Source organism: Cupressus sempervirens, chromosome 11 (assembly GCF_028749045.1).
Source record: "Cupressus sempervirens isolate cs-2001-9-10 chromosome 11, ASM2874904v1, whole genome shotgun sequence".
In the NCBI taxonomy this organism is placed as follows: Eukaryota; Viridiplantae; Streptophyta; class Pinopsida; order Cupressales; family Cupressaceae; genus Cupressus; species Cupressus sempervirens.
This window is the reverse complement of record NC_143128.1, coordinates 97,303,412-97,330,177: the sequence shown is the minus strand read 5'-3', so window position 1 is coordinate 97,330,177 and position 26,766 is coordinate 97,303,412. Positions and strand designations below refer to the sequence as shown.

Below are 26,766 nucleotides of genomic sequence, written 5' to 3'. Positions count from 1 at the left end.
ACAGAGCCAACTTAAAGTACAAAAATTCAAATATGTCAATTCAGGAAACAATGGTGGTGGTGAGTGATGCAGGGGCATCCTAGGGAAGTTAGCAATCTTGTGTGCAGGAGCATCAGGCTCAGATTTGTGGACTTATGGTTCGCACGGTTGGAGATGTGTTTGAGGCACATTGGGCAACCTTGTCCTAAGTGTGCATGGAGTTTGAAGTTATCGTCTTGGAGTTAGAGTTGTTTTGGTGACTGTTGGTTGTGTGTTCCTGATTTATTGGCAGGTCTTTGAAGATTGTTTCCAAGAGCTTCGATCCAAGGGAGTTAGCGTGTGCACTCTAGGGTTTGGATTGTTGGATGGCACGTGGACCTATGCCTAAGGGCGCGTACTCTTATGTTGTCATTTGAGTTAGTTATGCTTTGTAAACTTGGGCCTTGTCCTAAGTACTTAGTTATTTCATGTATTTAATTACTGTAACTTGCTAGGCTAACTTGTGGCTTGGTTTAGTATAAGTGGGGGGGGAGGGGGGGGTGTTGTGATGCCTTGGGGGATTACTATTCAACATGAAAAGAAGAGTAGCCGAGAGGAGCCAAGTTTGAGCAGAGCTAGTAGCTACGTGTGGGCTTGGGAAACAAGAAAATTGCTTGGCGGCTTGCGAGCACGAGTTTAGATTCTTCTTGAAGTTTTACCAGATTATGGGTCTAGGCTAGCTAAAGTTTGGATCTTGAGAGGTCTTGCAAAATTGTTTTTGTAATTGCTTATGTATTTGATCATAAGCTGAAAGGCCTTACAATCACGCATGTTGAATGATACTCTGATTATTCTGTTATGCAAACTGGTGTTATTCTAGATCTAAATCTTTGTGTTATTGTTTATATTTCGTTGTGGTTATTGCTAGGGGCTAGGACATCTCCATCGGGGAATCTCCTGCCTTATATTGTGTCAAGTTGTATTAGAGCATGGTTGGATCTGGTTAATATCGTGGAATTGTTGCTTTGGGTATGTGAAGATCTTGGAAGATGCCTCCGAGAAGATTGGACCCTAGGGCAATTGATGATCTCTATGATGTTGTGGAGACTAGGATTTTAGAGAAGATTAGATCAGATTTCAAATTTGAGATGGAGCTAATGAAGAATGAGATCATGAGAACTACTGATGGTGTATCTAGGAATGTGGGTACTAAAGAAAGTTATGAGAAAGTCGTTGAAGACTTTGAAGTTGTTGGATTTGGTGGAGAAGAGAGAACTGATTGCATGGAAAGACTTATGGAAGACAAAGCTAGTTGGTTGGATAGATCTGGATCTCAATTCAAGCTGAAGCACAAAATGGATGTTTCTAATTTCTCAAGTACTTTGAATCCTGAAGACCAAATTGATTGGATTGGTGAATTGGAAGACTACTTTGAGATAGAGGATATTGGAGATCCCCTCAGAGTGAGGTTGACACAAACTAAGTTGAAAGAACATGCTGTTTTATGGTGGAAAGAATTGCAAAGGGATGGAGAAGCCGAAGGTGAAATGACGATTACTAGATGGAGATTGATGGTGACTAAATTGAAGGCTAAGTTCATTCCTGCTGATTATGAACTTGAATTGTTTAAGAGGTTGCAAAATCTGAAATAGAAGGATACAACTATGAAGGATTATGCTAAGAAGTTCTATAAGTTGACTATTCAATCTGGGTATAAAGAGTTGTCTAAGGAAAAGGTGGCTAGATATATTAATGGTTTAAGATTCAATATCCAAGATGAGATTGGTATGTTGAAGATTGATTCGGTTGAGGATGTTTATCAGTATGCTCTAAAGGCAAAGGAGAAGTTGAAGAGAAGACATCAAAGTAATTCTCGAGGGAGGGAGAAGCAAGTAAAGGATAAACAAATTGCTAAGTATGAACCAAACCCTGTTGAGCAAAAGAGAAGAAAGGGTAAGGTTGCATTTAAAGGTACTTGCTACAAATGTGGTGAAGAAAAGCATAGAGCTTTTGAATGTCCCAACACTAACAAGAAGGTTGGTGATAAAAGAGTTGTTGTGAATGAGAATGTGGATTCAATGAATGAACCTAACGTGGGGAACTTGTTGGTTCGGCGAGTATTGCTTGGTAAGAAAATATTGGAACCTTGTCATAGGAGAAATTTGTTCAGAACTCATTGCAAGTTTGACGCAAATGTTGGAATGTGATTGTGGATGGTGTTAGTATTGATACCTAATTGCTGAAGAGATGGTTTAGAAATTTGGTTTGAAGAGAGTGAGACATCCTTGTCCTTATAGGATCAATTGGTTACAAGATGAACATGCTTTGGATGTGAGGGAGCAGTGTCTTGTTAATTTTCAAATTGGACAGTATGTTGATAAGTGTCATGTGATATTGTGGACATGAGTAGTTGTCACATATTACTTGGTAGACCTTGGTAGTATGATTGTAAAGTTGTGCATGATTGTGTCAAGAATGTGTTTACTATTGAGAAGGGTGGCAGGGAGTGTTCCCTGATTCCTTTGCTAAATGCAAAACTTGGTAGGAGGAACCTAAGTTTCGGTAGCCAAGTTGAGTTGACGGATTCTAAAAGGGTTAGACATCAACATGGAAAACAGACCTGTTACACACCAAAGACAGATGTGGAGAGGACAGCTGCAGAAAAGGAGTTGCAAGAGTGCAAATTGATGTGGTGGAGGACATGTATGTGAAGAACGGGTTTGGGGTCTATGTGTTGAACCTTGAAAGATGATCTTCCAACTATTAAGAACATCTTTTCTTCGCACATGGGGTGTCTGAAGCAGGAGCATCCTATGGAAGTCAGCAATCCTATGTGAAGGAGCATTAAGCTCGGATTTGTGGTTTTATGGTTCGCACGGTTTGGGATGTATTTGAGGCACATTGGGGAACCTTGTCCTAAGTGCGCATAGAGTTTGGAATTATCGTCTTGGAGTTAGAGCTGTTTTGGTGATTGTTGGTCGTGTTTTTATGATTTACTAGCAGGCCTTGGAGATTGTTTCCATGAGGTTCGATCTGTGGGAGTTATCGTGTGCGTTCTTGGATTTGGATCATCGGATGACACATGGACCTATGCCTAAAGGCATGTACTCTTATCTTGTCATTTGAGTTAGTTATGCTTTGTAAACTTGGGGCTTGTCCTAAGTAATTAGTTATTTCATGTCTTTACATAATGTAACTTGCTAGGCCGACTTGTGGCTTGGTTTAATATAAGTAGGGGAGTCTAGTGATGTCTTGGGGGATTATTATTCAGCATGAGAAGAGTAGGTGAGAGGAGCGAAGTTTGAGCAAAGCTAATAGCTAAGTGTGCACTTGGTAAACGAGAAAGTTACTTGGTGGCTTACAAGCACAAGTTTAGATTCTGCTCGAAGTTTCTACCAAATTGTGGGTTTGGGCTAGTTAGAGTTTAGATCTTGCGAGGTCTTGCAAAATTGTTTTTGTAATTATTTATGTATTTGGTCGTAACCCAGAAGGCCTTACAGTTGGGCATGTTGAATAAAAATCTGATTATTCTATTATGTTAATTGGTGTTGTTATGGTCTAAATCTTCATGTTATTAAGTGTGGTTATTGTTGGGGGCTAGGACATCTCCGTTGGAAATTCTCCTGCCTCGTACTGCATCAGTGAGGATCAAAACAGACCAGGTGATCTTTTAAAAGCGTGTGAAGTTGATTTTGCAGTTAGGAAAAAGAGAACAAAATCCAAGAAAAAGGTGATTAATGCAACTCAAGGAGAAGAGACAAAATAGAATATTCCCATTGTTTCATCATGAATTGTTATGGCATCTCTTCTGCATAATGACTTCATTACTTATGAAACACAAATGACTGATATTACTCAGGATGATGATCAAATGCGACCACCATCCAACGTGGCAATGTCACTGGTTCAGCAATCTATCGACATACAGGGACCTCTACAAGCCACTTGATTCTCATGGTTACAAAAAAGCCTGCAGAAAAAGGAAAGAGTGATATAGGTGGTGTCTCCCGCTTTGGACGTACTTGCTAATTTTCCTCAAAAACCAACAAAGGTAAAGAAAACTAAAGTGATGTCCACACTTGCAATTGCTGAAACATCAAGAAATCTTTGTGTTGAAATAGCAAGACCAACCATAGAAAAGAATATTGAAGAGGCTAACGAAGGAGATTTCAGCCAAAGTAAGGTAGATCTAGGTCCACCATCTGCAGATGAAGATTTACAGAATTTTGAGTTGTTTGCAACACAAAAACTACAGAGGGCCAGAAAAGAAAAGCAATCGAAGGAACAACTCAAAAGTCAAGTACATGTATTGGTATCTTATATAAATTTTGTAGTTGATTTCTCTGATGTACATGCGGCAACAATTACTACACCAACCTGTACAGGTCTAGAAGACATCCTTGAGAAGAAAGTTGTTGAAAACGTGATCAAACATCGAGCTCATAGCAAGATGATAGAAGCATGGATCAATCAAATGAGGGAAGATGCTTCAAATTTTGTAATTGGAGGGAACGATGTCTGTGAGAAGATCCTTATACAAGAACAGGAAATAAAAAGGAACTTGAAGCAACAAATGAACAGAAGGTTGCTTGGCAAGGTGTAGCGGATGAACTACAGGAAATATCAGAAGTCGTTATAAATACCTTAGTCACTGAAAAAGCTCTTGCTGATCCGAATGATAACCAGTCAAATATGTGGAGCAAGAGCATTAACTAGAAAATATTAAATATCAGCAGAGGCTTGGTTGAGCATGAAAAACTATTGGCATCATGTGAAAAAGTGTGAATGAAAGTATTCGACAGAGTTGTTACAATCATTGCAGCTGGAATAACAGTAAATGACCTCCAACATATTGATTGTCACGTCCTCTTAGATATGTTTACTAACAAGATTTATTCAAAGATAGAGATCAGGGTGTCTGATGCTGATACCATGTAGAAACTTAGCTTGGTTTCAGTTATCTCGGAAGATTGTAATGTTTCAGCTAATCAGCATGAGCTGGAGGAAATTCCAGATAAGTATTACACACTGCAAAGCTAAGGATGGAAAATGTCTTCATTCCAGCTATGAGCCTATGGCAGAAATTCTCAATGCGTACAGACTTTTCAAAGGCAAATCAGCTAGTTCACATGGTTAAAAGCTTAGTTTTATCATTCCAACAAAATTTTAAATCAGAACAGCATTGTCTTTGTTTTAGAAATGCTGGCTTTCCGTAATGCTTTATCCTTATTTTTGGCTAGTATTGAGGATGTTCATTAACCAACTCCCTTTTATGTAGAATTTTGAAGTTAATTAACCTCGCGCAAAACTCGTGAAAAGAAAAGTTATTAACCATTAGTTAGTTACTAAAAATTGTGTCTATATAAGGTCCAAGGATGTTAAAGCATTGCGAAAAGAACTTTTGGCACCTTGTGAACTTATGAAGCAGCAATTTTAATTGAAGTGGTATAGCTTCATAGATGAATACAAAGCAATTTTGAAAAGTATTTTACAACTTTGCTATATGTTTGTGTTTTCTTTCTATGGTCATGGTATGAGGATGCAGCAATTTTTATGGATCTTGCCTCAGTTCATAAAGACAAATTGTCAAAACTTCTGGTTTTTATTACTCTCTTATGGATTTCTTCGTTTCTATGGTTATTTCTCTAACAGTAAGGTCCTCTCTATACGCCGGAGCCCTAAGATATGAGATGAGTATTTGGTAACTTGTATATTTTACCATCTCTAGCTCTACTCTTCCCCCCCGAATTACAAAGACTCTAAAGATTTATAGACACAGTAACGACATCTGTTTGTGAGAGTTCGCAAGATAGCTGACCTTTTGTCCGTTCTCGCAGCAATATAAACATAATCTTTATGTTTTTTAAAATTACTTTTTTTCCTCGCTCAATGGATTGATGACCATTCGCTACCAATGAGGAAGTGCTTTTCATCCTACGTAAAGGTGATTGAATTTGCATCAATTTAAACCATAAATTGCATTTTCCCCGATACAAGGAAACTGATAGATCTGTACTTTTTCACAAAAGAAAACTATTGTTCAATTCACGTATCTTTCTTTGGTATCTTAGGAATGTGTTAGTGATATGATATCAGAGTTTCATCATTGGATATTGTAAGATTTCTGCAAATTCTGATGACACAATACTGATATAAAACCTTAACCTTGCTTGAGATGATCCTTATATATTCAGGATAGAATATTTTGCGTTCTTTGAGTATGAGGTATTATTCTGAAAATGTTTTATTTTGTCTCTGCTATAAGTCGCTTAAGGCAGCAATGCTAGAGGAGCAGACTTCTTGTAATTCATGTGTCCTCTATCCACATTCTTACCTCTTCTTTATAGTAACCCAAGGGACATGTCCTTACAAAGGGCATGACCCTTTCTAGGTCAGCCCTCCATAAGATATATTAAGTTACCAAGATCAGCAACTCCATTGGATTGACTAATAGTTAGTTAAACTAACTACAATTAGCCTGTTGACACATTAAGAGAATGGGCATGACCCTTTCTAGGTCAGCCCTCCATAAGATATATTAAGCTACCAAGATCGACAACTCCATTGGATTGACTAATAGTTAGTTACACTAACTACAATTAGCCTGTTGACACATTAAGAGAATGTTCCCAATTGAATTGCAATATGCATTATAATTTAGTATATCTTAAAGACCAATTCATATAAAGAAATGCATGCTTCATCAGATCTGTACAATCTGTAGAGACACATTAAGAGAATGTTCCCAATTGAATTGCAATATGCATTATAATTTAGTATATCTTAAAGACCAATTCATATAAAGAAATGCATGCTTCATCAGATCTGTACAATCTGTAGAATCAAACCAGTATGATGTCAGAGTTACAGAATTAACACCCCCTCTTAACTGATAATCAGATTGAGAGACAACATATCTAGCACCATCAATTAAGATGAATAAGCATAGATTGATACTTTATATCTATCTGAATCTTCTAAGCATGTGGTATCATTGAACATATGATACTATGTCATATTACTATATTTGTGATATGACTTATCACTTATACTTATGATAACAATATTGCATGGAATGCAATATACAAGATAAAATACGGAGAATGATTAAATTCTTCCTTTATCCAAGTTGGGACTCATAGGTACTAGCAGACCTATATCACAATATGATCCTGAGTTAAGATCTACCAGTACACAGGATAAAATCCAGAGAATGATTAAATTATTCCTTTATCCAAGTTGTGACTCATAGGCACAGAAATGTCTACATCACAATGTGCTCTTGAACTCATTCAGATCTGACAGTAGTTCTCTATTGTTCAGTACATTATCTTAGAGATCGTCATCTCTCATAATGTCTTTTGTACAAGTGTTCATTATCTCAGAGATCGTCACCTCTTAGATAATGAATACAAATAGTGAAGCCCATAACAATCAATAGCCTAACAATAACAATTTTAACACAAAATTATTTTATTAATAACTAACGAATACAAATGTATTACAATTCAACCATACCAAGTCTTTTCCTGAAGTGATCTATCTTCACTCGAGAGAGAGGTTTGGTAAGAATATCTGTTGTTTGATCTACAGTGCAAATGTATTCTAACTTGACAGTTTTCCTATCTACCATATCTCTTACATAATGATAAAGAATTTCAATATGCTTGGACCTATCATGAAAAACTGGATCCACAAAAAGCTGAATGGAACTATGATTATCACAGTGAATAATAGTGGGATTCATGGGTTGACCAAATAATCCCACAGGTAACTTTCGAAGCCAAACTGCTTCGCGAGAGACCATTGCTACTGCAATGTATTCAGCTTTCGTGGAATTCTGTGCTACTAATGCCTGCTTTCTGCATATCCATGATATCATCGTTGAGCCTAAACTAAAAAACCATCATCCAAAAGTGTTTTTCCTATTAGTAACACTTCCAGCCCAATCTGAGTCTGTGAACCCATGTAAGTCCAAGTTAACTTTCTCATACTTGAGCCTTGGGTTAAGAGTGACTTGTAAGTATCTCATAATGTGTTTGGCTGCAACTAGGCGAATCTCCTTTGACTCACACATAAACTAAAGCATTAACAGCATAGCAAATATCAAGTCTTGTATTTACCAAGTACAAGAGAGACCCAATCATCTGTCTATAAAGAGTAGAATCTATGGAAGGTGGTTCTGTTGTTGCTTCCTTAAGTTTGTGTAGATTAACCTACATTGGAGAAGACATAGGTTTGCAGTTCCACAGTCCAAATCTCTTCAAGATGTCTAATGTATACTTTCCTTGATTAAGTATGATGCTGTCAGAGTTCGACCACACTTCTAGTCCTAAGAAGTAATGAAAGAGCCCTAAATCTTTCATATCAAATTCTTTGATTAGATCTTCCTTGCATTGATCTATAAGATGATCATCGCCTGTTATTAGCAAATCATCAACATATAGTATCAAGATTATCATATCATCTTTATTCCTTTTATATTAGAGATTTGGATCAGCTTCATTCTTAGAGAATCCTAAATTGGTGAGATATGTATTAGTTCTTTATTACCATGCCCTGGGAGCCTGTTTAAGCCCATAGAGAGCTTTCTTGAGTCTACAAACAAAGATTTCAAGATTATGAGTTTCAAATCCTTCAGGTTGTTCCAAATATACCTCTTCTATAATCTTTCCATTCAGAAATATTGTTTTCAAATCCATCTGATGTACTTTCCATCCCTTCAATACTGCAATAGCTAGGACTGCTCTTACAGAGGTGTATCTGGCAACTTGAGCAAAGGTTTCTTCATAATCAATTCCCTCCTGAGAGAATCCTCTGACTACAAATTTGGCTTTATATTTTTCAATGCTATCGTCAACAGTATGCTTGATTTTAAATATCCACTTAGAAGAAACAACAAATTTTCCTTCAAGCCTTGGAAAAATTTCCCAAACATCATTCTTAATAGTGGATTAGTATTCTTTCATCATAGCATCCTTCCAAGTTGTATTTTTAATAGCATCTGAAACATTGGTTGGTTCTGATTTAGATAAATCACTCATGTTTGTTGCATAGCTAGAAAATCTTTTGGGTCTTTTGCTTTCTCTGAAAGTTCCAAATGGTGCAGTAAAGTCTTGTGCTTCCTCTACAGTCTTAATAGCCCAAAGTGGTCTTTTCTTAGAATTTTGGGTTTCCTCAAGATTAAGATTTTGAATTTCACCTTCAATTTCTTCAATGTTCTTCTTCTAAAACTCAGCTTCATGATTTTCTTTAGAACTAGGTATTTGTGTAGGATCTTCAGAACTTAAGGCTCTTTTGAATGTTAAATCTTCTTCAAATATTACATCCCTACTAAATGTTTTTCTAACCAGGTATGTAAACTCTATATGTTTTAGATGTTTCACTATACCCAACAAAAATACCTTTCCTTCCGGAAGGTTCTAACATAGTTCTCTTTTCTTTTGGAACATGTATGTATACTGGGCACCCAAATATTCTAAGATGACTTACATTTGGTTTAAACTTAGAAAAGACTTCTTCAAGAATTTTATCTCTACGATGGGAGTGAGGACTTCTATTTTGAATCTAGACAGCAATACAGGAGACTTCTGCCCAAAGATAATATTCTAAATTTTGATCAAATATCGTAGCTCTTGCTGCTTCTATAATTGTTCTATACTTTTCTGCCACCCAATTTTGTTGTAGGTTATAAGGAACAGTATACTCCCTCTTAATTCCTGCTTCTTTACAAAAATATTTAAACAAATGTAAAGTATATTCCCCTCCATTATCAATCCTAAGAGTTTTGATTTTGTGTCCTGATAGGTTTTCAATTAAGGATTTGAATTCTTTAAATCTCTTAAGGATTTCTTTTGATTCTTTACATTTTAAGAAGTAACTCCATGTTTTCCTAGAGAAATCCTCTATAAAAAGTATATAGCAGCAAAATTCTCCAAGAGAACGAACAAACATAGGTTCACATAAATCTCAGTGGACTAATTCTAAAATATCGTTAGTTTTTCTAGTTCTATTTTGAAATGGACTTTTGGCGTTCTTACCTAGAGCGCATCCTTTGCATATGCTTCAATGATTTTTATTCAACTTAGGTAAACCAATAACTATCTTTTCCATAGTCAATAAGGCTTTGAAGTTAAGATGTCCTAACCTTCTATGCCACATTTTTGTTTATATCAGCAGCTTCATGAATTAAGGCTTGAATAGGTTCTATATTTAATTCATACAAGTATCCTTTTCTTTGACCAATCAACTTTGATTTCTTAAATGAAGAGTTCTTAGACCAGATCATTACTTTACCCTCCATGAATGCAACCTTATGTCCATCATCTTCAAGTGTTGTAATAGAAATTAGATTCCTCTTGATTCCTAGTATATAGAGTACTCTTTTGAGATGAAGAGAAATACCCGACTTCAATTTCAAGGTGCAATTCCCAGTTCCTTTGACAGAATGAGTGGAATTATCACCTACGGTAACTTCATCATTAACTTCTTTTGATATTGAGTCTAGTACTTCTTTGTATTCTTTAATGTGTCGAGATGATCCACTATCGATTACCCATGCTTTGCTTGAAACTTCATTTGATAGCGTTGAATATAATACACGTTTCTCAGGATCATAGTTTTCACCTTTCCTAGTAAGGTTTGTATAGTTTACTTGTTGCTTTGTATTCTCAGGGCAATTAGATTTACAGTGTTCAAATTTTTTACATTTGAAGCATTTTATTGTGGATAAATCTTTCTTAGGTTTGTCATTTCTTTGATTACCCTTCTTCTTGAAGTGTTTATTCTTACCATTATAGGAATTTGTGTTTAGGACATGAAGTTCTTCATCTTCAATTTTTAATTTTCCTCCTTTCTTAAGTTGTCTAGATTATTCTTGAAGGCGATCTCCTTTAAGTCTATTGAAGTCCAGAAGTTTGTCTCTGGCACTTACTCCTTGTGAGAATGTTTCTCAAATCCGGTAACCCATCTATAGCCATAAGTGATAGCTCTTTGTCTTCAATTATGGTCCCTATACTTGCAAGTTCATCTCTTAGACTAGCCACCCTTAGGAAGTATGAATTCATAGATTCTCCCTTCCTTATCTTATATGATTTAGTTGTCTTTTTAGTACAAGGGTTCTCGTTGCATTGTTAACCTCATATGCATTTAATAATGCACTCATCATATTAAATGTTGTATGATGTTTCATTAGCATAGTTATTAACTCCATCTAATATGATTTGGATGGCTTTTCTATTTCCTTTAATCCAGATAGTTTTATGAGGATCAGCATCAGGTTGCTTAGATTTCTTATCGACAAACTGTATTACATCATTGTTTTCAAGAATCATCATAATTCTAAATTTCCAAGCAACGAAATGTTCTTTTCCATCAACCCTATCTTCAGATTTGATTGTACTAATTCTAAATTTCCAAGCAACGAAGTGTTCTTTTCCATCAACCCTATCTTCAGGTCTGATTGTACTAGCCATTGAAGGTAGAAGGATGTTGCTAGATATTTAAATCTGATTGTCAATTTGCAGAGCCTAGGTTCAACTACCAGAGCTCTAATACCATGTAAGATTTCTGCAAATTCTGATGACACAATACTGATATAAAACCTTAACCTTGCTGGAGATGATCCTTATATATTCAGGATAGAATATTTTGCGTTCTTAGAGTATGAGGTATTATTCTGAAAATGTTTTATTTTGTCTCTGCTATAAGTCGCTTGAGGCAGCAATGCTAGAGGAGCAGACTTCTTGTAATTCGAGTGTCTTCTATCCACATTCTTACCTCTTCTTTATAGAAACCCAAGAGGCACATGTCCTTACAAAGGACATGACCCTTTCTAGGTCGGCTCTCCATAAGATATATTAAGTTACCAAGATCGGCGACTCCATTGGATTGACTAATAGTTAGCTAAACTAACCACAATTAAGAGAATGTTCCCAATTGGATTGCGATCTGCATTATAATTTAGTATAGCTTAAAGACCAATTCATATAAAGAAATTCATGCTTTATCAGATCTGTACTATCTGTAGAATCAGACCAGTATGATGTCAGAGTTACAGAATTAACAGATATATTTATGTGTAGTCTGTGGTTCCCAATGGTGAAAGCAAGCAAGTTCTTTTATTGAGTACTTGATAGGTGTTTGTAAATTCATTATCAGGAAACTTTTGAAACAAATCTTTGTTAGTTAATAAGTTATTTTCAGAAAAACTAAAAATTGAATCAAACAAGCGAGCTGCCTCTTCACATGCACAAGAGGATCATCAAAGTGATCTATTCATCTGTTGTTGATATAGTTTGTCACTGTTTTCGGTTCGGCATAAAATATAGAGATTTTAAAAGTGACAAATCTGTTTACCAACATATATAAACCACACCCCTCATTTGTAAAGTAGGAGACTTGTTGAAATTGTTGCTATGATACTGCCAAATTGTTCTTAATTCATTGTTGGCCTTCATAGTGAATTGTTTGTATCATTTTTGAGTTTTGCATGGTTTCTTCATTTCCTCACTTACCTGAGGATTTCACTTCATGTTGTGTAGTAGTAGTTCAGTTGAGTGGAAGTATTTGTGAATCAATCTTTGTGGAGCTCACCTAATTCATACCACTAGTTGCTTGCTGATTATTAATTTGCCTTTCGTGGTCAATTGGAAGTTTAATGAGCTTACTTCAACTATTGCTTGCACATTTATATGCATCCATTGATGGTGTTAATGGAATGGTGATAGTTTAAACACCTTAAATCTACCTTAGGAGATTGCACTAGCTTGGTTGATGTCAACGGCTAAACTGAGTTTAGTAGAGTCACAAAGACATCCACAATTTTTACATTCTAGAAGTAAAGTAGTTCTCTAAACAGTTCATCTCTTAGCAGTTTGTTGTTGGAAGAAGTTGAAGTAGTTGATATCCATTGAATGAATAATATAAGCCCCTTTGTGATAACCAGCATATCACATCATTATAACTGAATTAAGTCCACGATTACGAAGGAACCTAGAGATTGTCTAATTTGATCACACAATTCATATACATTGTTTAGCATATAAGGATCCTTATTCAAGAGAGAGTTGGAAATTTGGCATTTCATCTTGGGGTACTAAGTCTTTGATTCTACATTTGTAGTGGAACAAAAATCACATCAATACAACTTTCAACATTTGTTTTGCAATTTCTCAAGCAAATAATTGGCAAAAAATCGCAGGAAACTCACAGAAACCCTAAAAGTGACGTTGATGAGAAAAAACCCACAAAATGTGACGTGATTCTCTACAAAATCACTCATGATGCCGAAGACGCAACTGGGAAAGTTGGGTTAAATGTGTTGCAAAGTCTGGAAGTGTTGCAGACTTGGGAGGTAGCATGGGAGAGAGGTAATTACAAATAAAATTTTCCTCTCTTTCTACATTGAATATATCATATAGCTTGATTCATACTATTTCTATTTCACATTGACTTTGTTTGTATACATATCAAATATTTAAATTGTTGCAATCTGAAACAAAAGAAGACCATATTTCTATTTTAACATTGACTTTGTTTGTATAAACTTCAAATATTTAAATTGTTGCAATATGAAACAAAAGAAGACAGTAACAAAGCTGCCTTATCTATTTGTTGCAGCATGATCAAAAAGAACAGGGTAACAAAGTTTTGTCTTATTTATTTTGGAGAAAAGAAAGAATCCTACAATAATCATTATAATCATTTTAGGCTTGCCATTTATGACATATAAGTTCTTACATAGTGTTATATTCCAAGAAAATTAAGATTGCCACTCTTCACTAGGCAAGTATAGACTTAGCTAGTCTTCATGGGGATACATTTATAGCTACACTTCACGGTGATCAATTTTAGACTCTTTAATCGAGTTACAAAAAGCAGACATATTACATACAATAGTACATGTGGGTAAGGCGGAAAGAATTTGAGGCAGGATAAGACTTATCTATAAAGGAAGGCAGCTAAAGTAGAAACGAAATCCTAAGTTTATATGCATCTTCGAACATATCAAATTTGTTGCGGCTCGTTCGGGTAGCAGGAGCCTTTATTATCTGTCACATTAGATTTCCTGCGCTAATGAACCATAATATCAATGCCCAAGTATGTCAGTAAAACTACTCCAATTTGCAACTTTCATTAATAGGGCATATGTATGCTCAATAATGGAACATGTGTGTAACTTTACTAACATGACAGGTAGGTACCATAACTAGAGCTATTTCAGAGAAGGACTGTTAAGTAATGATGACAAGGAAATTATACTGGAGATATGACAGAAGGTGTAAAAAGTTGTATTCAGCGGTATTTTTCAATGCACTTCCTCAACAGACTACATTGGTGAATAAACTGGTGAACTGCAGAAGAATCACATCTTGAGGAGAGCTTCAAAAATGGCGTATGGTCTGAGGAATTACAGAGTCTGCCTGCAAATTGAAACACAGGAGCAGCTGTTTGAAGATAATCTTGAAACAAGCCTTCAAGATTGCTTGCCAGTATTGCAAACGTAGCATAACACACATTCAAGGGGATGAAATTCTTTACCCTAAAGAAAAAAAGGTCCATATTCCCATCTCAATTGCTCTCCAATTATCTCTCAAACATCATATAGATTTCTTGCAATGTTTTGCTTTGTTGGAGAATATGGTCTCTAAAGTTGTTAAAGAAGAATTCCACATTGGAGAAAAACTCATAGACTTTATCCAAAGCTATGATCTATGGAGTGGCTCTACTCTGGTCAGGGGTCTTTTTTCAAGGCACTTTCTGCAGGAACATTTGGCCCTTTCAACAAACTGTGCACACATATGGCATAATATTAAAGTCAGAGTTGAAGAGTAAAATCTTTACAAAGGTTCATGCCATTCTTGCTATTCTAGGGCATTGGCACGAGATTCCAGGCTCATCATTTGTTCCCTAATTCATCCAATGTACAAGATTCCAGGCATCAGCACGAGATCCTTCAGCAGGAACAGTGTGAATATGTTTCCATCGTGTACAGCATAAAGAGATCATTAGTTAAGCAGAGCAATTGGAACTTTCTACAAACTGTGCACACATATGGCATAATGTTAAAGTTAGAGTTGAAGAGTAAAATCTTTACAAAGGTTCATGCCATTCTTACTATTCTAGGGCATCGGCACGTGATTCCAGGCTCATCATTTGTTCCCTAATTCATCCAATGTACTTGCTGGCAAAGATTTAACACTCAACAGGACAGCCCATCTACAAACTCTCCCTCTTCAAAACAGACGGTCATTGCTTTTATGGAGGTTCCCCATAGAAGCATACTGGAGGTAGACACATAAACATTTTCGAAAGTGGCTATAGATGACAATGTTGATGACCCTTGTGCTGAGGATAATCGTAGGGATACTACCCCAATGGAGGATTGAACAGCCTAGCTGCACCTTTTTTGAAATTTTTGCTCATTTTTTTGCTAAGGCTCCATGAATACTTCTGAAAATAGAGCCTCTAATGGTTTTAGTTTTAATACATGGGTATATCTTGAAGGCGAGGTATAATACAAAATCAGTATGCATTTGCAACCTAGCCTATGCAATATGATGTATAGTGATATATGATTCCTAATTTTGCCCGGAAATTTTCAATCTTCAATCCTTGGGGCTTTGATGGTGTTGTATTAAGGAAACGGTTGTGCTCATGCAAATTGGCTACCATCTGTTGGTGACTATGTACAATTTACAAGCGACACCAAGGAGGCTTGACCTTTGGTTTTGATGGCCTTTTTGTCTTTTCCATACTTGGTGCTTTGTCCTTTCAAAGATCAATAACCTTAGCTTCAGGTTTCATTTTAGTGTATTGAATGTGATTGATAGTAGATCTCAATGATTAGTAGGTGATGTTTATTTGTGTCTTTGATATAGCTTAGTTTTGTCTACGGTTTGTAGGAGGGGTATTTTAATATTTTACACATCTGTAAGGCCATTTTTATACTCCTTTTACAGCTGTAGTATTGCATCAGCATGTATCTATCAGTTGAATTAGATTCCGATAGCATGAATGGAACTTTTTTGCATTTGGCAAGGATTGAAAGTTTTCTTCACTGGTTCTTTCCTCCATGAGCTCTTGAACCAGGATTTTTACTGTTAGTAATATGTATTAGTGGCTTGCTACTTTCGCTCAAAAAAAAAAGTAACTTGAGAGAATTCTAGAAAATGAATTCTACTTGGATGAATATGAAGATTTTCTTTTATTGACATATTTTGCAAAGAAAGCTTCATTCTGAGTTTGAAAACTTTAAAAACCCACATCATATTTTGGTGCTACTTCAAATCATAGCAAAATCAATGTTAAAACTGAGTCCTCCAAGTTACAAATATATCACAAGAAGGTTGTGCAAGTGCTTTGAATCATTTATATAGGTTATTTATCATCTATGCTATAGAAATGTCCTTTAATTTTAAACAAAGTAGTTATTGACTTTTTCATCGATTTTCCATGTATCTTATTAAACCAATTTTTTCCCAATTTTTTCCAAAAAACACCTAATTTGGTTTGCCAATTTTTCCCCAAACAAATTATGCTTCTATGAGATTCTATCCTTTGAATATTTTCCATATCACTACTAATGGAAGAAAACGAGCAGAATATAAGGCTATTTCTAATCTTAGCCCTAATTAAACATGAACAAAACAATTTCTGTCAAAAATATCTCTTAAAATTCCTGACCAATGCATGCACGTCATAACAAACCCACTCATTTTGAGACATCAATTTCTGTAGCAGATTGTTTACAAAGTATCCAAACCTACTCAATACACGCAAAACAATTTTGGCAGCAAAAAATGTCTCAAATTGATGCAGGAACATCTGAGTTGAAGGCAATCCTGCACATCAGAAAAAAATCATCCCTCATTTTTTCTGGTCTACTTTCCTTGTCTTATGTTTGTGTTTGCAGGATCTATTTATGGTCTCCTCTGTTTGAAATTTGTTAGATATTGCTCTTTAGTCTTTATGTGCTGAACTAATCTGTTCTAAAGAGATCTCCTTCATCCATCTTCCTAAAGCAGCTAACTCCTTTTCTAGTCATGTTATTGGTATATAGAAACTTTGACGGAGCTAACAACTACTGATGATTCCTGGACTCCACATGGCAATAAAATTATCTATTATTAATTTATTACCTCTTTGACTAGCGTAACTGAAGGCTCATTTGACTTAACCAAAACTGTGTGTAATGCTCTGATTATTCCCAGCAGAAGTTTCTAACGAATGGTTTAAATTCACATAAATTCCTTTTTGCTTGCTGTTATGCTGGCTAGAAACAGGTGAACAGTTATCAGCTCATGGAGTTGTGGACTCATAGGCTCACAAGAAGCGAGTCCTTCCCCTTTAAATGGGCAGAAAAGATAAAATCAGGAGTCTTATTGCACCAAATCCACTCCTGATCTAGTTGACATCAATAGTGTTGGTGCTCAAAATTGCGTTCTCATTTTGAGCGACCATTTAAAATTTTGAGTCAAATCAAGCCCTATGAATGCCCATAATTGCATGTGTACCCGGCTGTACCTATGAGGCCCCTTAGGTGTTTAATGTTTCTAACACCCTCCATTTAGTGCGTCTACCTGTTCTATGAAGATAAATCATCATTCTGAGCTGTTTGGCGAAGTCCTGTTTCGAGCTAGTTCCAAATCTGCTTTTTCACATAAGTGTCAAATAGCGACAGGAGGCTATGTTTGCATTTGAATATCTTGCACCCAGAAATATGTCATGACCCGCCACTTTGGGAGTACCTAGTATCCATACCCGAGAACCTATGTTTCAGATTTCGAGTCGTTTCGAGTCCGTTTGACTAGGTTTTGAATCCCTCAAAGTTGGCAGTTTACTGTTTTCATGTTTTTGCACTTTGCGCATAATTATGGGAAGCCCTGTTTGACGTGTTATAACTTTTCACCAGTTGACCGAAATGTCGAAATTCCTGTTGCATTGCATTGTAGATATCAGAGACTTGTTATGTTTCAAGTTTCAACTCTTGACGAATCCGTTTGATCAGTTTTCAAATGCGATTCCAAATGGAATTTCTAAAGTTTTACTGGTGTCAGTATTTGCAGATTGATTGGAACCCTTGTTCGTGACGTCATAACTCCTAACCCGTGATTCGTAAGATCGAATGGATTGTACCCCTATGTTGTCCTCTGAAAATACTCCAAGTGTGTTAGTTTGCATGTATTGACGAATCCATTTGCACACTTTTCTAGGTCAATTCCATTCGCAAAAAATGTTTTCTGTCAGTGTTTCCAATTTGCAAAATCCAAGTAGCCTACTTTGAACGTCCGCCATTTGCGTCCTATTATTCGTCATGAGCCCAAATCGCATATTCATACTGTCCTCATGATAGAGAACCAACGCCCCAATTTTCGTCTTCCCATGTGCCCATTTGCCCAATTTTCTGAGCCAAATCCAAACCCAATTTGTTGTTTTCTAACGTATTTTCTTGCAAGTAATTCTAAAGGGTCAACTTTGACGATGAATATCTTTTGACTGGGAAGTCGTCATGAGACGAGATTCGACAGGGTGAAAGTATGCGGAACAGAGATTCAGTTTGCCAGTTTTCAGAGCTCGATTAGGTGTTCTGGTCAGTTTTTAAGGCCATTCAAAGGACCTTCTGGCATTAAATTGACAGTGTGCAGAAAATGGTAAATTGAGTCTTAATTAGCAGTTCAGTGATGGATTTTGATTTGGATCAGTATCAGATGATGAATGGATCTATTTAAATAATCAAGTGTTTGAAAACGAAAAAAAATTTAGCCGGACCCACTTTGGGGCCCGGCTAAATTCATTAGAAGCGCGAACAACCATCTTTAACGCCCCCAAGATCCCATCCTGATAACAACAAAATTTATCATTATGAAGATGGAGCAAAAGGTTTTGAACTCTGGACAGATGGGCTATGTTGAAGGTTTATCATCTTTGATTAACATAGAACAAGTCACAATTGACACAATAGTGAAAGATGAACAAGCAATGATAATTGATGATCTGTTGATTTGAAATTCATATCCCCTCTAAATCTTCATATGCAAACAAGAAGTTGCTGGAGAACTCGCATGTAAAAGCTCCAGTCAACCCATAGCCAAATATGGAGTAGTAGAAACAGAAGAGATGCAGCCAAAGCAAACGCATTGAAACAACAAATAAAAGGAGGCAGAGAACGCATTTGAAGAAGCCGCAGCTTGTTAAGATGCGTCTCACGCACAAGAGTTAGCAGAGAACCCGGCAACACCAAGCCGCAGGTTGAAAACATGGTCCAGGTTGGAGGCATTAAAAATGTTCTAGAGGAAGCTGCTCCATGCATTATCAAAGAATCTCCAACGTTTCAAGGAAAAGCCGCAGGCCAAGTTTAGAAGACACGCCATGCCAGTCGAAGAAAGCAGCCTTTGCAAGCAGGAACAGGGCACGTTATAGAGAAGTAGCCCACATCAATCAACGCCAGTCAAAGGTAAAAGACAAGATATCACGCCAAGAGACTGCAACAGCAGATCGAAGTAAGAAATATCCCACGCAATCAGCAAAGAAGAACGATGCTGCCCCGATCAGAAGGACAGGTGATGGAGGAAAATCGGGCGCTTGTGCTGCTGCTCATCCTCCATAAGGAAGTGTTGGAGGGCCTTCCCCTGATAGCACTTTTAACACTTGTGGCAAGCGACATAACGGACCTGGTGGTCAATCTAGAGGAAATCCGAATGCAGGGGTTTCACATTCAAATGCTTAGGCCAAAGTTCAGGATGGTGGTATTACACAAAAGCAACAAACGGGATCAACATCAGCAGCTTCAGAGCAAAGCAGCCTTTCAAACCCTTTATCCCACATTGTCCATGGGTGGGTTTTTTATTGTTTTTAAATATGTTTGCACTCAATGGACTTAATGTCAACAAAACAAGAGGGTTTTTGAAAAGCCAAATTCGCAGGTGGGGTTCGAGAAGGAGTGACGTCAGCTGGACAATAAAGAATAATTTTGAACAAAGACGCAGTCCAATGATTGATGACGTCAGCAAACATGAGGTCGCTGAAAAAGCTAAAAATCCATAGCCGAAAAATCCAAGAAATTCCGGCTAGCAAGATAGCGACTAGCCGGAAAACTCAAGAAACCAACGAGAGACAGAAGATGGTCATGGGTCCCGCATATGGTGCAAGCAACAAATCAGATCACGCCAAGTGGCAGCGAGCAAAGGTGATGTGGCAAGTTCATATCAGTCGCAATGAGATCGTGCCACGTGGCACATCTAGCTATCGTCGCTAACTCGCCAAGCGGAAGATGCACGAGATTTAGCATAGTGAGTTAGCGATGATGTGTACAAGCCCCAGCAAATAAATGAGTGGCACGTGTCATCCGGTCAACAGAGGTTTGACCTCAGATTCAAAGGGCAAGGAAGCTATGAAGGCAATTAAAAAATGATTCTTAAAATATTTTATGCAAAATGGATGCCCGTGCAATTCTTTTTAAACTCAGAATGGACTTTAGTATAAAGTTCTGACCTTAGAATATTTTAAATTTTTCAAAAATTTAAAATCAAATGTTGCAGAGAAGCCAGAGTTTCATAACAGAAGGGCATTTTTCAAACGACGATTTCAAGCATTTCCAAGAGGCTAGATATGCCTTATCATATACCGTCGGAATCGTAAAAATCCAAATTTTCCATTTATGGAGTCAAATTATGCACAAGTATTCATCAATTTGAGCTACAGGTCAATTTGCGAAATCAGGGACATTGGTAACAGAAAGAGCAGATTCGATTATTAAGCATCTAAATCAGTTACAGGGCAATTTTGAAGGCTTGGTAGAGCCTGACTGTGGAGAAAACAAGCATGAAAGGTTACATTGCATTCTGAAGGCCACATTATAACTGATTTTCACTTTTTGGTGAATTCCTTTTAACTCCAAAATCAGTTACATCCTTTCATGATTACGTTTTGAGATATTTTGATGCCTTTGAAGGGTAACATGATGGAGATTTGATTTTCAGTTAGAAGGAGAAGTTAGAAAGACGTTTTTGATCTTCTTAGGAGGAAATTTTGAGGGACACATGTCAATTGCAAAATGAATCCGGGAATTGCTTCCTCTCTATTTATGCTTTCTTCTTCTCTTTTGTAAGGGTTAGGATTTTTGGAAAGTTTTCTCTGGAATGAAGATAGTTAATAGAACTAGCCTTGGAATTGATGCATTTTGGATGGAAGATCTGGGATGTGCCGGTTCCAGACCATGAAGCTTTGTTTTGGCTATGATACCTCCTTCCCATCCCATCAGCTTCTCATTCCTGCCATTTTCTCTCTTGTATGACAGCATATGTTATTATACAGTCTAGTTTATTAGGTGATTTGTGAGTTAATTTCATGCATTTTCATGTATTATTTCAAGGACATAAATACAAAGAACAGCAAGGTTTTAGTTTCAGTTTAAATCTTGTCTCCATTCTTAGTGAGTTTGTAATGTTTTATGATCTTTGAACAATGAGCCTAGGTCATAGTTGCAGTTCCTTAAGGTTGTATGTTGTTTCATTGTTGCTGATGATTCAAGGAATTGTGTAAATGCTTCAAAGATTCAACAAGGTTGCAGGTTTATTGAGAAGGATATTAGGTAAGAATGAGATTTGAAATGAACATTGATGTCTACTTGCAAGGTGAATGGATAGATCATATATCTGAATATATGAATAAGTATCAGATATCAAAATGCATGAGGGAGATTCATGAATTTGCCCAATGGATCAGGCACTGATCAAATACAAGGTCATTAAGTTGTTGTCTATGCTTGGTTTTCATCCGCTTTCCCCCACCCACATAAAATCAAATCAAAATCATCTTTACGTTGTATGTTAAAGGACCTAAATGTTATACCCTCACTCAGCTTGTGAATATTCTAGATTTGCAATTTGCTACTATAGATCTGTGTCATTTCAGGAGTAACTAGGAGATATAAAGGTTTCATCTGCTTAATAGATTCAGGGATATGTTTTTGCACTGGTACGGTATCAATTGAATCTCAGGTCTACCCGCCTAAGTTTAGCAGAGCCTGAAGTAGAAGAAGGGTCGTGCCTTATAGTTGGCCCGGTGTCTGAAATGATGTGTTGATAATGGGAGTTAGCTGCCCCTAGATGCATCATGTTCTCATCGGGATAATTGAAAACCCTCCAGCATTTTCAAACACCAACAAATAGATTGCCTAGCATTATTAGATATTCATGATGATATCCTACAGCATTGATAATGGCAACAGTCTATTAGTGTGCCTCATTTTAAGTCATAAAATAACTCCATATTGTGGTAGGAAAACAGGCAAGAGTTTGAATTCTGAATTAAAATTCAAAATGAGAAAATATGGGCTGCCATACGAAGAACTGAGGCACCACTATTTACTTTTTAAGTTGAAGTTGTATGAATTTTCTCATAAAGAACCAAACTGGAGAAGCCTGTAATTGCTGCAAGCCTTGATTGATGATAATTTGGTAAATAGATTGGAGGCTCTCCAGCCCATATACTATTACTGTCATAAGTATTTTCAGATTTTTTTTCATAACAAGTTGCCTTTTGATATGTGAAAAATATTCCACATGTGACAGTTAGACTGTGTATGCCTGCCCAGGGGCAAGGCTATAATCCAAGTTTTGAGGGAAAAAAAAGAATATCTTGATGTTTTGTCTGTATGACTACCTAGGTTGGCTACCCATTCATGGTACCTGATTCGGGATAGCATTATACAAATATAATGAATATCTAAACATAACAGTTGTTCCACATCATTAATGCTGGTTCAAAACAAGTTATGTTTTAAGAGAAAGTCTGCGAATCCTAACCAATTGGTGCAAGAGCAACTTAAAAATTGATGTAAGCCTAAAGGCACATCTGCACATGTGATGTAAGTAGAGTAGGGATGTTGTCATAAGACCCAAGGGGTCATATGTGTTCATGATGTAAGTACACAAAGATGTTGTAAGCCAAAGTTGAGCAAAATTTGGGCTTTAGGACCTATTAGGGATTTCTGGTGAATTATGGGTCAAAGTAGTCAAATGATGAAGACCAACTTAAAAACATGTACATTAGGGCATTTCCATCATAAACATGTCAAATTGATGTTTTTGAGGTCACAAAGAAGTCCCAAGGGCGAGTTGTAAAAATGTTGCAAAGTACTCAATAAGTTATCATGACAACTTTTCAACTTTTAAGTGCCCATTAGCAAAATCACTAATAATGGTCACCTAATTCAAAAAATTGGTTGAAGGAAGTTGGTGATCAGTCAAAACAAGGTAATAAATACCTTAGGAGTCAAGGCATGTTTGGTTGTTGCAGTTTTGGAGAAATAAAATCATTGAAGTTTCTGAGAGTTTCTGTGTTTCCTTGTAGTTTTTTCATACTGATTGGATTGGCAGACATGATCAATTTATAGATCTGTAATCTCTTGTGTGTTAACTTTCATTTCCAATTGATTTGAAGTCTTCAAGTGATTTAGGCTGAATTTGGTATTAACATCTTTCTTGGATGATCTGAAACCCTCACAGAGCTAGGTCATGAATTTTGGCTTATCATCCTGCAACCAATTTCCTCGAAACTGTGGGGTTTGATGGGTCTCCCTATGCCTTGTTAGAGCATGCAACTCTCAGAGTGCTCCAACAAAATGCCGATTTTTGGCAGGAAGGCCTAGGCCTGGCACCTCTATGTGACAGGCAAAAGGATGTGCAATCAGATTTGAAAACGGATTAAATGGAAGAGAGAAGGGGCTTGAATGTTTGGAGAAGGTTGTTTGGGTGTTGTCAAGTGGATCACAGACCAAAGGAGACATTGGTTTGGTTGTGGAGGATCAAAACCTTGGTGTTGCCGTGTAAGCCTAGGCCTAATTAGCCCTTTAGGCCAAATGGAATAAGCATTAAACGAGTTGTTGATCTGATCTAAACATGGATTTGTAATATTGTTTGAGGAGCCCAAAAGGGTATCCGAAAGTGCCCTTAGTTTGTTGGGATCATCTGTGTGTGGAAAGTTATAAGCAGATTACTTATTAGGCAAAGCTAATTGACAAACTAGGCCTAATTAGGAAACCTAACCAAAAGTCGGGTGTTAGGGCCACTTTTGAAAATTGGAACCAGTTACATCTGTTGTCAAATGCTACAAAAACCCTCCTTCAGTGGTATAGGAAAGTGTTGGTGTAGGTGGGCCATTCAAACTCCTAAGCTAGCCCAATGCATTAAAGGGTTCCTTAAGGAGTTATAAGGACATCGTGGGATTCAAGATGGAGAGAGTGGGGAATGACCTAGGACATCCATTTTCAAGTTGAAGGGAGTCCTTTGAAGACAAGTAGGAGATTTGTACCCTAAAAACCAATGTGTAGACAAGATGAGTCATGTTTGAGAAGAGTATAAGGGGATGCACCCTTCATTGCGTAAGAGAGCACTCTGGGACCTTCTTGTAAGGGTTTGTGTCCATCCAATCTCTTGCCTCCTCATCACCAATGCCTGAACAAAAAAAAGTGCAGACTGAAAGTTTGAAATCAAAGTCCTCAAACCCTAAATATTGTCAGATCATCAATTTCAGTCTTATAAGCTTCTCATAAACCCTCTGTAATGCCCAAGCATACAAGCATTCTCCAAATCATAATTAATGCCTAATCATAACAGTTTCTGGAAGGAAAAAAATCTAATAAACCTAATTAATGTCTAATCCTACGGCTACAATTGTTTTACAAACCATAATCAACGGAAGAAACCACACAGCAAATGTATTCTTAAAACATTAAAGAAACCATAACACACACACTGCCTATACCTGAACAAAAGAAATGTCAACGACATCCCTCAAAAATTATAATCAATGCATAACATCCACACAAAATGTACTCATTTTAAGATAGCAATTTCTGCAGCAAAATATTTTCCAAAGTATACAGACCTTAGCCAATTTCCAAGCAACAATTTCAAACACTCTAATTGACTCCCAAATTAACAATTGCACTTGAAACTGTAATTGAAATCTCCAGACTCTAATTAATGCCAGATCTATTAAATCTTGGAATCCAGGCCAATACCCAAACGTACAATAGTTTTGCAGACAACAGTCAAAGTCTGCAAACCCCATTTTTAGTATGATCACAACAATCTATATACTGGAAAAAGAAAAGAGAAAAGTCTTGAAACCGTAACTAATGCCCATTCGTATAAATGTCCTGCTGAGTCGCCGACCATAATCAATGCTTCCAAGCCCTATTTGGAGCCCGATCATGACAATTTCCATATTAAAAAACAAGTGTCTCGGAACCCTAAATAATGCCCAAACATATAATCGTTCTGCAGATCGTAATAAGATTCTCCAAACCCTATTTGCAGCCCAATCATGACGATTTATGTATGAAATGAAAGTCTCTCGATCCTAACTAATTCTCCAACGTGCAATTGTTCTGCGGTCAATAGTCAATGTCTCCAAATCCCATTTACAGCCCGATCACTACAATGCCCGTATTGCAACAAAAAATAAGTCTAGAAACCCTAACCAATGCTCGAACATACAATTGTTAATCGAAGTATCCAAATCCTATTTACAGCCCTGTCACGACAATTTCGGTATGAAAATAAATATGACGACTCCAAACCCTAGCCAATGCCTCAACATACCATTGCTATTCAAACCGTGAGCAATGCTAGTAAACAAGAACCAAATATATTCTCTCGAAAGCATGTTTTTAAAATTCTAACCTAAGAATTATGTAGCAGCGCGTTCGGCCAGCAACTCCATGGGATCCCTGCCGAGCAATTTAGCCTCCTTGCGGATCTTCTGCATCTTCCTGACGCGTTCCATGAACAGCTCATACTCGCATTTTTCATAAGTGTGTCTTTCGTGCTCGCACTTCCATGGCAAATAAAACTCCTTGACCCTACATTCGTTCAGAGGAATAAGGATATGCGCGCACTGGTCTCTGAATCCCAATGGTACACGCGCTCTCATCATCTCCTCCTGCGTGGCAATTTGCTGCTTCGGGGGAATTTCTTCCGCCATAGATTATCTCTCTGAAATTTTCTCGCCCGCCTATTCTATGACCCACACTTGTGACTCCTCTAATTGACATCGCTCTCATTTCCTTCCTCGTAAATATGTCTGTTTTACAGTTTTCCTTATTTTTCCTTTCGGCTTTTCCTAGTTGTTCTTCGGTTCCTTAGGCCGGGTCCCATGCACCCTTTTCCTCAAAAAAAAACATAGAGCAGGTGCTGCTGAGATTTTTTAGAAATATTTAAAAAAGGAAGTCCTCCTATAGATTTATAAGTGAATCAGCTTTTAGAAAAATAGCTACAAAATTCAACGAAATTGTTTGTCTTGTGAATTTTTAAAAATTAAAAATTAAATTTATTCATAAATTTGTTTGGTGGAAAAATGAAGTGTAGATTGTTGACAAATAGCAAAATTTCTCCCTAAGTTGGTGGGGCTAAATCCAACCTCACCCCATTTTCACTCGCTCGAATTAAGAGGACTAAAAATTTGGGGCTCCTATTTTGTAGAAAAATTATTCCAATTAACCATTTAGCCCCCCCAAAAAAATTATCATAAAGCCACCCGCTCCATAAAAATAAAGCCCAAGCCCCTTCCATGGCGCCCCTGCCTTAGACCGCTCTGGTCTCATGGATGTCATTAAAAAGCACTCATTCATTTATTCTCATATTAAATGTTGAGGGAAATGTTGCTTGTCGTCTATAGAGTTGCTCCTCCTCAAAGAAATAGTGATTAATAGTCATTATGAGTAGATTTTGATGGGTGTTCTCATTATTATTTTTGGGCCTTAGTTATTTATGTTGGTGTCTTTAACATTTTTTTTTCAAT

At 36.9% G+C, this 26,766-nt stretch overlaps 1 protein-coding gene across 1 annotated transcript in view; it reads right to left on the bottom strand.

Moving 5' to 3' along the window:
* LOC149528395 (NADH-ubiquinone oxidoreductase B18 subunit) overlaps positions 1-26,045 on the bottom strand; it is a 42,455-nt gene extending 16,410 nt beyond the window's left edge. The window contains exon 1 of the mRNA XM_089809827.1: positions 25,650-26,045. Coding sequence (XP_089665953.1) covers positions 25,657-25,950 — 294 coding nt within the window. The 5' untranslated portion in view covers positions 25,951-26,045 and the 3' untranslated portion in view covers positions 25,650-25,656. The remainder of the gene's footprint in view (positions 1-25,649) is intronic.
* Between the last annotated feature and the right edge of the window lie 721 nt (positions 26,046-26,766).